This window comes from Rhinolophus sinicus, linkage group LG05, assembly GCF_036562045.2.
Source record: "Rhinolophus sinicus isolate RSC01 linkage group LG05, ASM3656204v1, whole genome shotgun sequence".
Classification (NCBI taxonomy): domain Eukaryota; kingdom Metazoa; phylum Chordata; class Mammalia; order Chiroptera; family Rhinolophidae; genus Rhinolophus; species Rhinolophus sinicus.
In genome coordinates, this window is record NC_133755.1 from 171,508,852 (window position 1) to 171,525,338 (window position 16,487).

General features: G+C 37.6%; 1 protein-coding gene across 1 annotated transcript in view; it reads right to left on the bottom strand.

The window, feature by feature from the left end:
• Nucleotides 1–16,487, bottom strand: part of SYNE1 (spectrin repeat containing nuclear envelope protein 1) — a 390,131-nt gene that overhangs the window by 47,888 nt on the left and 325,756 nt on the right. The window contains exons 116-118 of the mRNA XM_074333963.1: nt 14,718–14,873; nt 8,970–9,128; nt 6,069–6,235 (exon numbers count right to left, since the gene is read on the bottom strand). Coding sequence (XP_074190064.1) covers nt 6,069–6,235; nt 8,970–9,128; nt 14,718–14,873 — 482 coding nt within the window. The remainder of the gene's footprint in view (nt 1–6,068; nt 6,236–8,969; nt 9,129–14,717; nt 14,874–16,487) is intronic.

The following is a 16,487-nucleotide window of genomic DNA, read 5'->3' on the forward strand; positions in this document are numbered from 1 at the left end:
ACATTTTCAAAGCCTTTGTCCTTTTAAACATAATCAGGCAAAGTGACAAAAATAACACGTGCATTTTAAGACGATAAAAAAAAAGTATCTGTTCATTTGCTTGGTGGAATTTCAGGTAACTTTTTCTTTTGTGAATTTCAAGAGTTCCCAAATTTTCTGCACTGAGTCTATATTAAATTCATAATTTAAGCTTTTAAAGAAAATAAACTCCCAAATGATTAATTACTGATAATTTAATACAACGTGACTAGTGCTGGCTGCTTTAAATACTATTTGGAGTAAAGTATACATACACGCAAATAAGTTACAAATAAATAAATAATGAGTGTTTGCTAAGTTCTCTTCAAAAGGCATATAAAATGAATTGCAACTAAAATACTATTTGGAGTAAAGTACACATACATGCAAATAAATTACAAATAAATAAATAATGAGTGTTCGCTAAGTTCTTTTTAAAAGGCATATATAATGAATTGCAACCAAAAACATTTGGTTCTGGTTGTGTGAGTTGATTGCTTTTAAAAGAGAAACACATTTTCTTTGTAAAAGCAGCAAATGTATTTTACATAAGACATATACTCCACAAAACTTAATTATAAATAAAATTATTTTTCAAATCTTGCCATTTAAAGATATCCTATTGTGATTTTTTAAAAATAAAAGCAACCACTTCTCTGTTATTTTTATCAATCAGGAATGTAAACATAAGTTTTGGTTAAAGGCATATATTGGTCACGAATCTATAATTGTAAGCAAATTTATTCTTACTTGATTATGACTGACACTGAAAAAAACTTGAGATCTTTAAATTTTCTACTGCCATTATTTTCTTAGTTTAATTCCTTTGTACTTTATTTAGTTTTCCTCATGGGTTAAATTTTTTTACATGCTCATTATCATTAGCATAATATATTTAATCCATTGAACTATAAATATAAGGCAGGACAAGGCTTTAAAGACACAGTTATGGTAATAGCAAAAAATGGCAATAATATTTATGTCCATCAATATGGAAAATGCTGGATAAATCATGGAATATTAAAACTATGACATTCCTCTTTGGAGAAATGGCAGTTATTTTAATGAACATTTTGAAAATGAGGAACGTGGGACTCAGAGAGGTTATGCAGTAATCCCTAGGTCACACAGCCGGAACAGGGTGGACTAACCTCAGGACTCATGATTACTTCTGTGCTGTTCCCATGCTGGCTACATCACTGCATTCCTGATTTTGGTCAGACATCTCTGAGCTGAGTACCATGAAGGCAATACCAGCCATAAATTCCAACAATGAAGTCTTTTTCTTCTGGTGCAGGGAGAACTCTGTTAGACTGAAACCGTGTCTGAGGCAGCTGCTACAACTGCACAAAACCTTTCTGCACTGCACATGCTGTTTACCTACCACAAGAGAAGAGCCTCTAAATTCCCTCTTGGATAGGAGCTGACGTTTATTGAGCATCTCACTATGCTAAGTGGTTTTCAGGCACTATCTTATTTAATCCTAATACCCTTTCACACATGTGGTGACTGAGGTCCTAAGAAGATAAGTAACATGCCTAACACTGCAGTGTAGGTGAAGCGGAAACACATTATAACTCAGGCAGCTGAAGCCCTACACCTGCTTTATTCCTCTTGGCACGAATGACACTTTTCATCTTATGTTGTAGATTGGAGATACTCAACAACTACTGGAGTGACCACTACGTGCAAAGAACTGTTCTGGGATTGCGCTGGTGCTGCTCAAGTTAGATATACACTTATATTTTCCTAGAGAAAATAAACTTGAATCAACTGATCATGCAAGATATTTATTACAGTCAAGGGATATGCTATGAGGAAGTACAGGAAGCCTAGTGAGCAGGTAAGAAGAATCTGATCTATTCTGGATTAAAGAAAGAACATGAATGGTTAGGAGCTGGCCAGGACAGGTGGGGTGGGGGACAGGGGAGTGAGTGTGAAGATACCATAGGAAGACCCCGGGGTGAGGAGTCACCTGCATACTTGTTTTATCACCCTTACTTGGTTCGGGACCATTTTCTTTTTCGTCTTTATATCAGAGAGCCTGCGGCAGCAAATTATGGCTGACCACCTGTTTTGGTAAACACATGTTACGGGAACGTAGCATGGGAACGCAGCCTCACTTTGCTGCTTAAGTATTTGCTATGGCTGCTTTTGAGATATAACAGCACAGGGGTTTCTGCAGGGACCATATGGCCCATGGAGCCGAAAATCTCTACTATCTGGTCCTGTGCAGAGAGTTTGCCAACCTGGGCCCTGTAGCAGCATGCAACAGTTCATACACGGGAGGCATTCAATAGTTTTTTAGAAATTATATTTATTTTTACTCCTATTCAATGTTTAAGGGAATGATAACAGATACACAGGTTAAAAGCAACCAGTCACAGAACACCACATAGTGTATGATTCCACGTAGGTGTATCTGAACTGTCCAGAATAGGTTAAATCTAAAGGGACAGAAAGTGGATTAGTGGTTGCCTGGGGCTGGAGGGTGGGGAAGGAGGGAGGATGGAGGGGGGAAAAGTGATTGCTAATGGGTAATGGGGTTTTTACTTGGCGGTGATGAAAATGTTCTAAAAATGATTGTGGTGATGAATGCAGACCTCTGTAAATATACTAAAAATCACTAAATTGTACACTTTTGACAGATGAGTTGTACGGTATGTGAATTATATCTCAATAAAGCTGTTACTGAAAAAAAGAGTCAAATAAAGTGCACTTTTATTTTGGTGATGGCGATTTAGGTTTGTTAGATGGAAGAATATACTTATTTTAGACTGTCTAGTTATTTTTTTAAGTCATTACATCAGAGCAAACAACTTGAGACTAACTCACCTAGATCCTAAGATGGGAAATGTTCAATAACGCGTCATCTATTATAAGAAGCATTGAAAACTAATGCTAAAAGACAGATTTTCTGTTCCTTGTGAGCTCTAGAAAAGTTATGAGGGTTTTTGCATATGGTTCCCTGAAAAAAATGAAAGCCAGAATCCTTGAAGAGAGTTTTATAGAAATTACAGTGATGCCTGTTTCTTATGTTGACACTTAATGAAAACCAAGGGCTCAGAAATGCTTTCAATTGTCCAGGCTTATTTTTCTGGGATGATGAAAATATTCTGAATCTGCAGAGTCTAATAAGGTAGCCACCATCCTCATGTGGTTACTGAACATTGGAAATGTAGCCAGTGCAACTGATTATAATTAAAATTAAACTGCAATTTAATTGTATTCCATTTCACTTAATTTAAATAGTCACATGTAGCTAAGTGACTGCTGTCCTGGACTGAGCAGGTCTAGAAAGCATGGAAAGGATACTAGAACGTTATTTATTGAGCTCTATAAGTAATTGAGCACATTTTGTTGCCCTAAAAAACTGACAGTGCTTGGTGATGGTTTAAAAATTGAATGCAAAACATATTTTGTTGTCAGGATGGTCTAAGTGATAGGAAGCTGACTCACAACTATGCATTCTATTTGTATGCAGTGATACGATTATCATCAGCGAATCTCTCTCTCTCTCTCTCTCTCTCTCTCTCACACACACACACACACACACATCATGTTTCTGTTATCTGGCTGGGAAGTTGATCTCCTGAAAATACAATCATTTTCAAAGATAATGTCTCCATTCCCACCAGAGCACCAAAGCACATAGAAATATCAAAAGGTATAACTTGGTTATATTCTATTTTAATGAATCAGTGTGAAAAAACATTACAGGAGGGAAGAGTGGTGAATGAGACTGAATCATTGAAACTGAGTACTGCAGCTGGCAGGTCATAGTGGAAGAAGGGTGTGGAGATGGTCATCTAGTGTGTGCACGAGTGAAACTCTGATGAACCAGTAAATGGAAAGCAAATGTGATGACAGAGGGTCATTTAGAAGAGGCTTCACGGAGACTATGAATACAGTGTGGCATTGAACTCCAAGATAAAGGATTGGTCAGCACATCATCTGGTCCCCTTTGGAAGGAGGCAATTAGAAATGGACACCATATACACAAAAGTATTCCACGGGAGTTATATCTGTGTATGATGAGACTCCACACAAGTAGAAACATATGAGCATTCTAGTGACTCTTGTGTGTGTACGTTATAAATATTGAATTGATTTGAGTTTATTAATGTGTCTTTTGGAAACAATAAACTAAATAACATCTAGAAAAGTCTCACTTGAACAACCAGACAGAAAAGAGTCTGATGATGTTTACCAAGAGAGTGGCTTCCCTAAGAAGGGTATTTTTAGTAAAAGAGGCTTTAATTTCTCCTTCTGAAATAAGATATTGTTATCAGCAACTGAGAATCCCAAACATAGCATTGGGATTCTAAAACCTACATACGCCTAAAAACTTAGAGTAGTTGAAATTGAACCATACATATGCTTCCATCTTTTATCGTATCATTGCTAGAGCGTCTAGCTTGTCATTTTACTTGATTTCTTTGCATGTCTGTATTCACACTATGAACTCCTTGAGGAAATGGGCCTCTGTCTTTGTAACCCCCAAATCTCTCAGTCACTGCCACATTGCCAGTACTTCACACACAAAAGACAGGGAAATCAGATTGTTGAAATAAATAGCAGAACCTAATTTTTTAGTAAACTGCATTCTCTAGGACAGAGACAAGGATGTCATGTGTGGCAGAGAGGAGAGCACAGTGCTACAGAGCATGGGTTGTGGACTCAGCACAGGCGTGACCATGGTCAAACCTAAGCCTCAGCCTCTGCATCAGGAAAATGGGTATAATAATAACGCCCACTTCAAAAGGTGTTGTGAACAACACACGAGAAGGTACATATGAAGCCTGCAGTATCGTCACTGGCACAAACTGAGGGTTCAATAAATGTTAGCTATTATAGTGTTATTGTTAAACATTTTGAAAACACTAAATATTTATTCCATTTCTGTTTCATTAAAAGAAAATAAATTATAATTTCACCTTCTTCTTAAATTAGATCCTCTTTAATAACACCCTTATACAAAAAAACGTATACTAAATGTTTCAAAAACTAACATAGGGAATTGTCATGCCCACATGAGTTTTTTGTGAGCACATGGAATTCAAAAGGCACTATTTCATATTCACCTTTACACAGCACGGCTAAGGAAAGGAACCCAGGTCAAAAAGCATGTTGGGGGATAGCTCCAAAATGGCTATGGATCAGAAACATTTGTGATATTCCACACTTCTAACTGCCACAAAGAAGAATATCCATTCAAATATTCAAGTAATTAATTAATTCATTCATTCATTCATTGATACCAAATTGCGTCCAGGCACTGTTCATGGTGTTTGTGCTATATAGTGAACAGGATGAACAAAGATGCCTGCCCTCATGGAGCCTACGTTCCAACATGAAAAAAAGTTCACCTAAAATAAAGCATTTACTTAAGTCTCTCCCTCTTTTTATATCAAATAACATAGTGCCTCATTCAATCACATCAGACTTTTATGTGCTGGTAAAGACCCTTCTATATTTTTTTCTGTTTGATTTTATCTTTTACTCACCCTGCCTTTCTGCAATAGAAATTGAATGTAATATTCCTCTCATATAGGAGGCAGACACTTACAGTTATCATTAAAAGCTAAGCACAAAATTACAATTACTATAATGGAGCAGATTATTTTTACAGCTAAGCAGAGTGGCAATGATTAGCTTTATTCCTTGTTAACCAGATGTATAGTAGGAATGGTATAACTTTTGTTTTTTGGCTACTGCAGACAAAAACACCCTCCATGATAATGGTTGGTAGTTTAACTTTCTTCCTTACAGGTGGTTGAATACTCATAAAGGCCCAAAATAAAGAATTTTCTTTCAGGAGTGAATTTTGTTTGGATATGACTTTCTTTGAGATAAATGCAAACACTAAATGTATGAAATAAGGAGAATTTGAAAGTTAATGAAAGTAACATTTATGAGAAAAACATGAACTAAAATGGTGGGAGAGAGAACAGAGAGAGATTTCCTGGATTATCTTTAGCTGAAATGAAAGGTGGACTGAATGCTTTAAAATTCTGCACATGTATCTATGGACGAGGGTCCTTTCTTACCTGGCTGCCATGAGATCCAGCAGATGCTGCCACCGGTCATTGACCTTTCCGAGCTTGTATTCAATCTCAGAGGCTTTGCTTTCATGGCTGGCTCTAGCAAGTCGTTCTCCCATTTGTTGGAGCTGTATTTTGTTCTCTTGGGCAATAGCAATTTCCTCTTGATAATCCTGCAAGATAAATAGCAATCACAGAGGTCAGAAAGCATATTCTTGATACATTCAGACCAGTTCTACTAACAACATGATAATGATAGTTTTCTATTGCTTTGAAATGTTTGGGCATGAGGCACGCTACGTGGATATCTGTCCATGCATCCAAGACTTACTGGAACCTTTATTTTCATGGATGCAGAGTTCCGATTGAATTTTTATAGAGATGTTCTATAGGGAATGGGGGTTGCTTTCTATTTACATAAAGCGGGCATTAAAAAACAATAAAAATATATACATAGATACAAAAGATACAACTGGAGGGATTTTAATGATGGAAAATTATACCTTATTACTGAAATCACCAACCTGATGTTATATTTAGAATCAATCCTTATACAAATAGCTGCCAAGGAACTTAAACATGTGTATGTGTGTGTGTGCGATATATATATATATATATATATATATATATATGCATAAACGTATATACGTGTATATATATCAATTGTAATTTGTACAGGATGTTTTAAGAGTACCTTTATTTTAAAGAGATATCCTCTAAACAATATCAATATTTTACAACACATAAATCAATGGCAAATTAATTCTCAAGAATAATGACCATTAATCTTAGAGAATCAATGGGTCTCTAACCTTCTTCATTTACCCAATTTCTGCACTAGCTCTTCTTAAAGATTGTTGTGGATAAGCAGATCAGACTCCTTATGGTGTACTGCAAGGGACAGGCCACTAAATGGTATGATTAAAGTGACGATGAAAGGACATATCCCCTCTACCTGTACCCCCTAATCAATGGTTCGCTTACTCTCCTGCCATAGTGACAGGACCCAATCTTTCAAATCAACCTTTTCATTTTTTTGGCTCAAGTTATTATTGTGCAGCAAATATTATCTCAGGAAAACAATATGTGAAGACTAACCTTTTCTTGCTCTAATGTTTGTGGTAACAGGGCTACCTCTCAAGTCATTTACCTAAGCAAAAAAAGGCGCCAAAGAAAGAGAAGAGCCAGTGAAGTTTTATTCTATTCCAGTATTTAGTGTTCTCCTCAGTCCCGGTACCCTCGCTTACCCTCCTCTTTATGTTACTTCAACAAAATGGGATTCAAAGACCACTACATTGGATGTACTTTTTAACAGTTATAATATTTCACCACAAGTTTGAGATAATTTTATGGAGAAATGTTTATTGCAAAGGAATTACTCCAAGCCTAAAATAGCAGTTACAGTATAATAGTCCTCTTGCATTGACTTTTAGATTAAAATGTTTTTAAGTGCTAATGCCAGTAGACAGCAACATTAATTGCTCTTTTCCAAGTTGTCAAAATTACCACTCCTTGGTGTTAGTTTCTTTTTACAAAAGAGGCAGCACAAGAGACTTCTTTTTAAATCCCATAACTTATGTTATATACAAAATAGCGTAGTTAATATTTTCAAGATAATTCCTAACAGGGTGTCAAATACTGTAATGAAATTATCTGTGACAAACTAAAGGTTTTCAAAATTTTCAATTATGACTGTATTTCACTCGAGACAGTTTTATCCATGCCCCTAAACTAGGTACCTTACATTTCATGAAGAAAACCAATGAGACTACAGATACATTTAGCCAAGATGTATTCTATAGCAAATCTCACTATACTACCTACAGTACATTAATCGTGTGTAGTGGAACATTCTCTGAGACCCAGAAACTAGCAAAGTGCAGAGCTCTTAACAGATGCTAAAATGAAATCTATATCATCACAGCCCACATTTGAAAGTTTTACGATATCAAACATACAGATGCTTATCTTTACAATTCGCAATGTTATGCGGAGACCTATAAAGTAAGTTATTAATATTACATGTTGGCTTTGGAGTATTTTCTTTTCTCTATGTATTTACATGGATTAATATAATTTTTCCTAATAACTGCTTACATTTCCTTTCAGAGTGAATAGAACTATAACTCATTTATTCAATAAATCTTGACTGAGCACTTATGAGAACTTGGCAGTGCTCTGGGTGAAGGAGATACAGCAATGAACAAAAGGGACAAAGTTCCCGTCCCCGTGAAACTGGGACTCCCACTATAGACAGATAATGACCAAGAAAATGGGGAAAACACATTGTACATCAGATATGTGCGAATGAGAAAAAATTAAAATAAAATTTAAAAGATTGCTCAAAACAATGTGGAAATACCACTAAAATTCAATAATATTTTTAAATACTAGTAAATTTGATCAGCTCTATATAGACATAAAAATGTTCTGGATCCATAGGAATACATAAAATACTTAAATAATCACACATAACTTGAAAATAACATGAAGCCAAAATTCGCAGGAAAGTCCTCAGTCTTGTGACTATTAATCATATTTTATAAAGAATTTTTTTCAGTTCTTCTCTAGTGCTGTTACCTTTCTAACAACAGAAATAAAAACACACAAAAAAACTAATACACGTAAATGATTCCCACTAAATAGGTAACTAAAACCCCCAAATATTGAATATTATCTATCAGCAGAGAATCTATTTCATCACAAATAGAAAATATTATCGGTGTTTTTAAAGTAAAGGAGGCCTTTCCATGCAAGTTTATTTTATATTAAAAAGGAAAAAAAAAACTTTTATACTAGCGAGCTCCTTTGGCAGGAATGTAATTACGAGCAAGGCCCTCTCTGTACCTATTAAAAGTACGCCCAAGCATTAGCAAGAGTAAACATGTGTAGGCAGGCACCCCGTACCTTCTTGAGCTTCTCTATCATTTCTTCAATGAGAACGTCTCCATTTTGGGACACTTTGCTTTCCATCTGAGTCAGCCACTCACAGAGCTCCTTGTTCTTCTCACTGAAGACGGCCCATTCATTCAATCTCTCGCTTACTTGCTGCCGCCTCAGGGAGAGCTGAAAAGTTTAAAACGAGAGAAAATGCAAGAGGATCGTCAGCAAGGAACTCATCCCCCGAGGGAAACAGTCAACAAACTCTGTTGGGTGGACCACTATGAGTAGCAGTGCATCCCTTAAGGTATTGTTCCCTGGGGCACTGCTGTCCGCACAAAGGTTTCCCAACAAGAAGCTATGACAGACAGGCGGGAGACCTTGAACCCTGTAGTTTCCTCCCCAAGAGCCACAGGTATGTTCACTCAGTTCAGGTTCGTTCACTCATTTCACATTCTGAACAATCTAGCTTCACACTACAGTTGGTTCTGTGTAGATATTATAGGCTCGTTGCCACTTTTAGCAAATAAAGTAAAAGAACAGCCAAAGAGCAGTGAGTTTACCTGGGGTGGGTGGATACTGACAGGAATGGAAAAGGCTGAGAACACACAGGTTAAAAAGTTTGGGAGACAAATTTCAGCCATGCTACACTACTCCAGGACAGTGCAGGTGATAAGAGCACATTTCTTCCTTCTCGAACCCCTTTCCTCCAGAACTCGGACAGCATGGTGGACAGCAGTTTGATCCGCAGCACCTCTGAGACTTTGAATTTTCTGGTGGATGTGACTTTTTCCTTTCCATTCACAGATCATGAGAGTCAGGAGCGCAGCCAATAGTTTAAGTTCTAGTGCAACGATGTGCAAGCTGAAACTATAGTTTCCTAATTGAGACGTCTCAAAGCAACCATTTTCCAAGAAGAGACTAGAAACTCCTGCCCTTGAGACTTAAGATTAACGGGTCTTGCTATGTGTAGCTCTTCCCTCTTCTCCCAAATCTTGGTCATGGACAAGAATGAATTCTAGGGCTTTTCTTATCACCTGCAGGAAAGATGACCACATAATAGAAAACACAGTATCTATTTCTTTGAGAGGTAGGTATTATTATCCCCATTCCAGAGACAAGGAGAGAGAAGGTTGGCACGTTTGAGGCATCTGTTTATAGTCAGTATGAGATAGGACCAGCAAAGCTGGAGCCTTTGACAGAGGTTATCATATAACATGATGGTCAAATATCCAGAGGCAGGTGAGATTCAAAAACAGTCTTCATCACTTACTAATGATATCACTGGGGCAAAATTATTCATCTTCTGCAAGCCTTACTTTCTTCATTTGTAAATTAATCTTTCATCAGTTCCAAAACTCATTAAATAAATGTTTATTGTTTGCCTTGTCCTATGTACTGGAATACAGTACACTCACGATACAAAACAAACAAGAAAAATAATTTAAGAAACTGACCGGTAAATACCGGGGGTGCCAAAAAAATGTATACACTTTTTAAGAGATGTTATCTATGCTCAAGCAGTAGTTCGTGGTACCCAGAAGTGTCTGGACGCTGATGGTAACCACTTTGAGCACCTCTTGTCATTGCAGAAGTCAAACATGACTTGTATTCATCTTTTGTTATCGGTATATATTGAGTATGACAATTAATACAGTTTTTCCCATTCTTTTTTTTTTAAATTTATTGGGGTGACAATTGTTAGTAAAATCACATAGATTTCAGGTGTACAATTCTGTATTACATCATCTATAAATCCCATTGTGTGTTTACCACCCAGAGTCAGTTCTCCTTCCATCACCCTATATTTGATCCCCCTTACAGTTTTTCCCTTTCTTAAAATGTGGGTACATGTTTTTGGAATGCTATGTGCATCTCTCCTGTTTTAACACACGTCACGGAAGTGTTGCTTGCATTTGCCTGCATAGAGCAAGAGACAAAAGGGAAACAGGTAGACTACAAGCACTGGTTGTATTCTGGCGCCAAAAGCTTTTCAAAAGATTTCAATTCATAATGGGGACAGCATTTTCCTTTTGGTTTTTGAAACTAACATGTAGGCTGTATGATAAGGGAACACTACCATCTCTCTTTGGATTCAGTTGAAACTCTCGCATTATTTATCAGCTTAGCACATATTTACGTTTTCTCAAGGGTCTAACCTCACCGCATTGCCAACAGCTGACGACTACTGGCTAAAGCCTCCGGAGTGTGAGGCAGCTGAACAGGAAACACATCCTTTCCTACTTCAAATATTTTTACCGTGACAATTTGAAAACCACTGAGCAATTACAATGATGATATATTTATATCTCAACTAGAATTACACACAGATCTACAAACCAAAACAGGGATAAAAGCAAACATAAGCTATGGTTTCATTCACACAGGCACAACAAACCACTGGGTGAGGGGTGGGGTGCACATGTGCAAAGAGGAACTTTTACACATTAACTCTGCTCTGCCAAGTTTACTTACAGCACGTCTTCCTCATTCTCATCTGCGTCCCCGTTCCTCCTGCCTTGTCGTCAACTATCGATGGGAACATGAACAGGCCACTTGCTCTTTAGCAGAGGGAGGGTGCCATGCTTAATTAAAGCTTGTAACTTTTAAAATGAGACATAGGCACAAGCCCGTTTCCTTTTGTGGTTTCATACTTGATCGAATTTCTCCGGAAACACTAGCTCAAGAACTCGTAACTAGTCTATGTTCCTCCTTAGAGTTGTATCCTGGCACCTTCAGTGTGACCCAGGACTAAACTCTTCCTGGTTTAAATCATCTTTCTTAGGTTGAAGTGATGGCAGAGAAGTACGCTTTAGCTTCATGCCTTAAGACACTCAATAGAGAAATATTCTAGGAACATTATATATTTTATATCAATTTGCTTCTTTTTTTACTTTAATCTTAGGCCACTCACAGGTGTGAGGGATTAATCTCTTCACAGCACATCATATGATCAACAGCAGTTTTCAAACTGTATTTCCAAACAGACTATTGCCTCTCTCTCTCTCTCTCTCTCTCTCTCTCTCTCTCTTTCTCCCTCTCTCTCTATATATATATTTATATATTTCCTTTTTTCTTTATCCAGTTTTATTGAGATATAATTGACATATGACATTGTGTAAGTTAGAGGTGTACAATGTGATGATTTGATACAGGCATATATTGAGAAATAATTACCACAAGATTAGTTAACACACCTATCATCTCACATAATTACCTTTTTCTTTTGTGGTTAGAACATTTAAGATCTACTCTCTTAGTAACTTTCAAGGATATAATACAGTCCTACTAACTGTATTCGCCGTGCTATACGTTAGATCCCTAGAATTTATTTGTCTTGTAACTGGAAATGTGTACCTTTTGTATCTCATAATATTTTTATACAGTTCCAGCTTCCTACCTAAAAAAGTGTTGCATAATAATAATCTTCTTAAGTTCCAAAATATTCAGAAAACTTGTCATTATTTTACATTTAGAGGAACATACATCTGAAGACATAAAACACATGTCCCAAAGTATTGTCTAAATTATTAACAGTACACATAAACGTTTAGCTGTTCTACGCACTGGAGATAAAAACAAATGATCTTTGTCCTCAAGGAATTCATAGTCTTGAAATCAAGTCACAGCCGTTAAAAAAAGAAGAAAGGAACAATGAACTGACCCATGATGGCACAGACTGAAAGGGAAAAGGAACTCAAAGGAGCAGAGAAACACTGAGGTCTGAGCATCACGGGGGCTGTGGAATTTGGAAGAGGATGCGTCAGAATCAGATGGGAAGGAATAGTCAGTCTGGGCAGGAAGAATGGCCTGAGCAAGTCTTGGGGTAGAACAGTTCATGGCGGGTTTGGGAAGGAAATAGGAGCCAATAGGAACCAAGAAAGTGCTACCTCTCTGAATGCTTTACAGACATCAGTTAGCAGGAGAAATGGATCTAATCCAATACATTTCACATAATATGCTGAAAAGTATTGCCAGCAAGTAGTGCTGGACTTTTCTAAATGTTAAGAAACACAAATGAATACAGCTCATAAACATACCCGAACACTGCTGGGATCGTTTTCAATTATGTGCACCACCAATGTATCTTTTGTTTATATGAAACGCCATGAAAACATCCTTATGTTCAAAAACGTGTATAATTTACTGAGCAGTTATGTATTGGTTTTAGATGGAAGAATTCAGAAAAGGAGAACATATTGAGATGAACATGATCACGCTCCACGTGAGTTTCTCATTGTCTTCACGGAGATTGTGGTGCTCTGTGAAAGGTGACTAACTTTAAAGTCTGTTCGTCAGTATGTTTAGGAAAATCACCTCTTACGTTTCTCCCTTTTAACAGTACAGTATATATTCGTAGGAAATTTTTCACATATTTCCCAAGGGCGTGCCAGAGTTCTCCTCTGGCTCATGGCCTGAGAAACACCTGGGTCTTAACCTAAACACACACAGAAAAATTTACCTAACGACAAATTTCTCACTGATGTCACATGACTCAAGAGGCTATGAGCCTCTAAAACTCTGTTTCATGTTTTCTTAAACATAAAGAGAAGCAACCCTGCCTTGGAGAACGTGGGGAGGAGGGGAGAGAAGAGATCTCTAGGAAAGCATACTTGTCCTGAAATGGGACACACAAATAGGCCCCCTCCAGAGGGAAGCTCCTTCCTGGTCCTTCCCACACCTGCTTCTCCCAGCCAGGCCCTCTGCCTGCTCCCCTCCCGTGCCTTTACTCCAGCGGCAACCCTGTCCAACACACCTGCCTGACTCCTCCGCACTAATCAGATGCTTCCACGCCTCATCTCAGCACTCAGTCCCAGATTTATCCTCTTCAACAAGCATTTTCTTTGTCCTCTGCAGTCCACACGGCCCTTACTTGGCTTATATCTTTATACAGTGTTCTAACTTGTTTATACCCAGTTTTCTTCTCCACTGTGTAGATTTTTCAGGACCGATTTTCATTTCAGCTCAACCGTAAACTTGATAATAGCGACCCTTACTATAGCTTGTGAAACTCACAATAATTAATGTGACTGATTCATGTAACAAATATGCATCACAGCCTATTGTGTGCCAGGCAAGGCGACCAGGTACAGGAAGCAACGTGACACTCAGGGCCCCTGCTTCCTGGAGGGAATGAGCTCAAGGGCACACTCAGAGCTTCACTTGTGGGGCTTTAATCAATGGGATTCCTTTTGCCTCGGATGCCTTCTCATTACCTTCCCACCAATCTTTTCCTTTCATTTCCATCAAACCCAATCTGCATCTCTTTGAAGGTATTGAGCAGATAGAAGGTACTTAACAAATGAAGGAAGTATGACCAAAAATGCTGTGAACCATGAATTATTAAAAACAACCATGGTAAATCAACAGCAACAATGAATGTGCCATGTACAAAACCAGCTCCACAGTATTATTCAAAATGGCAAATAAAACTATTGTTTTTCACATGTGTAAAGTAAGAAAGAGACCACCTACCTAGCACTGTATCTACCTAACAAAACCACATCCGTGAACCACAAAATTATGTTTCCTCTTAAAAGTATTATGCCAGCCAGTGAAAGAGAAAGCAAAAAAAATCCAGTTTGACTGCATCTCAGCTATAATGGTAAGACATAATTGTATTCTTCTGAAACGTTTTTGTAATAACCACAGAGTCCTCCCTCTGTGCACAGAGCTAGGAGGTGGGTCCCAATGTGGCTCAAGTCATTGACCTTCCAAATCATCTCCCAGAGTCCCACCTTCCTGAGCGAATGCTGAGTCCAGCATTGGTCTCACCTGGCGGCATAGTTCTTCCCACTGTCTTTGCAGAAGCTCCACACGCTCGTTCAGGATGGAGATGTCATCGGCACTGATGTAGGTACAAAGGCTGTTCTTCAGCAGTGTCAGCTGTGCCAAGTCCTCTGTCCAGCTCCCCACTGCATTTTCCAGTTCCTAGATTGAACACACAAACTTGAATACCCATCAACATTTCTGAAGTGTATTTGGAATAACCTTCTTGATACAATTACCTTTCCAGCCCACTCTGTTTGAACATCTAACTTGGTCTCTACTTATTTGCTTCCTACATAATTTGATAATTTGCCAAGTTCCCCTCATAAAACACCAGGTTGCTTACAGAACCTTCCTTCCATCTATTTACCATTTCATTGATCGTCTTTGATTGTCTTTTCTACGTTGGAGTTTCATCACTTCCCTGAGCTTCTTTAATTTAAACCAACTTTGTAAACTCGGAACCCATCATTTGTTTTTGTCCCGCGTTACTGATCATATGAATGAAATACTTTTTGAAAACCTCAGACTCCTATATTGAACCTTCATTCAAACACTATGAATGGCTACATTCTGTGATACAGACTTACAATGTAACAGCTGAAAAGATCTGTTGATGTTATTACTCAATTTAAATTAATGGGCTGAATGCATTTTCGGCAGAAGCAGAGATTTCTTTAAGTAACTGTAAAAATATCTGTCTTCCGATCTTTATCAAATAATTTAAGAAGAAAATTCATAAAACAATATTTGAACGAGTTAACATTAGTTTGTTTAATGTTTGAACAGATTTTGCAATTCATGCTTTTTGCCAGTTCTTGAGGTTTTCAGATTTCAGCTAATTTAGTGCATAAATAGACTATTTCACATGGCTTTTCCCCTCTCTTTTTGTCTCTTCACACAGGAGGCAAGTTTCCAAAGGGAAAGGCAATTAACGGTACTGTCTGAGGCTAACTTCCCAGGCAATTTAGGCAAACAAGGTTTCAGCCTGAATTTTCCAGGTAATTGTTTTGTTTTGCAGCTAAGGGTGGTTTGGGTAAAGAGTAGCAGAAAACTGAACCAAAATGCACCCTTTTCATCTCCAAACTTAATAGCAGGTCATGCTTGTAACTGTTGTGTATTCTGGGAGATGAGGTCCCATGGTAACAGCTTTTGGCTAAAAGACCAAACCATCCAGGTATATTAAATATGTAGCGTTTCTGGTTATATGCATAGACATATTAAATTACCATACCAATGTAAAGGTTTTCTGCTTTTTTTAAACAATTTCTAACCCCAACTCAAACATCAGATTTGGTGTATGGATTAAAAAAGTACCACCACCACCACCGCCAGAAACCGACTCTTTCAGACTTACAGACTCCATTAGAGGAGTCCAGGTGGTAAAAATAAAGCCTTTGGATTGTGGCAACTTTGACATTTACTAACTTTGAAAAGTTATTAAACTTCTAGAAGCTTCGGTTTGCATAACTGTAAAAGGGAAATAGCAGATTATCCTCATGAGTTGTGTTCATGCCATCTGAGGTAACACTGATATCGGCACTGGCACACAGGACTGGCCTAATAAATGCCATTCTTGTTTATTGGACGTTTTCTTGAATCATTTGTTACAAATTTATAATCACAGGCTTGAAACAGCGCTTTTTAATCTCTGCATACTTCTGAATTTATACTTCAATATTTCACTCGCCATCCATGATGTAAACTATAGTACCTTTGATTTTTCCTAAATCTTCCTCTTTCAAGTATCAAATAATATTTTAAAATTTTAATATC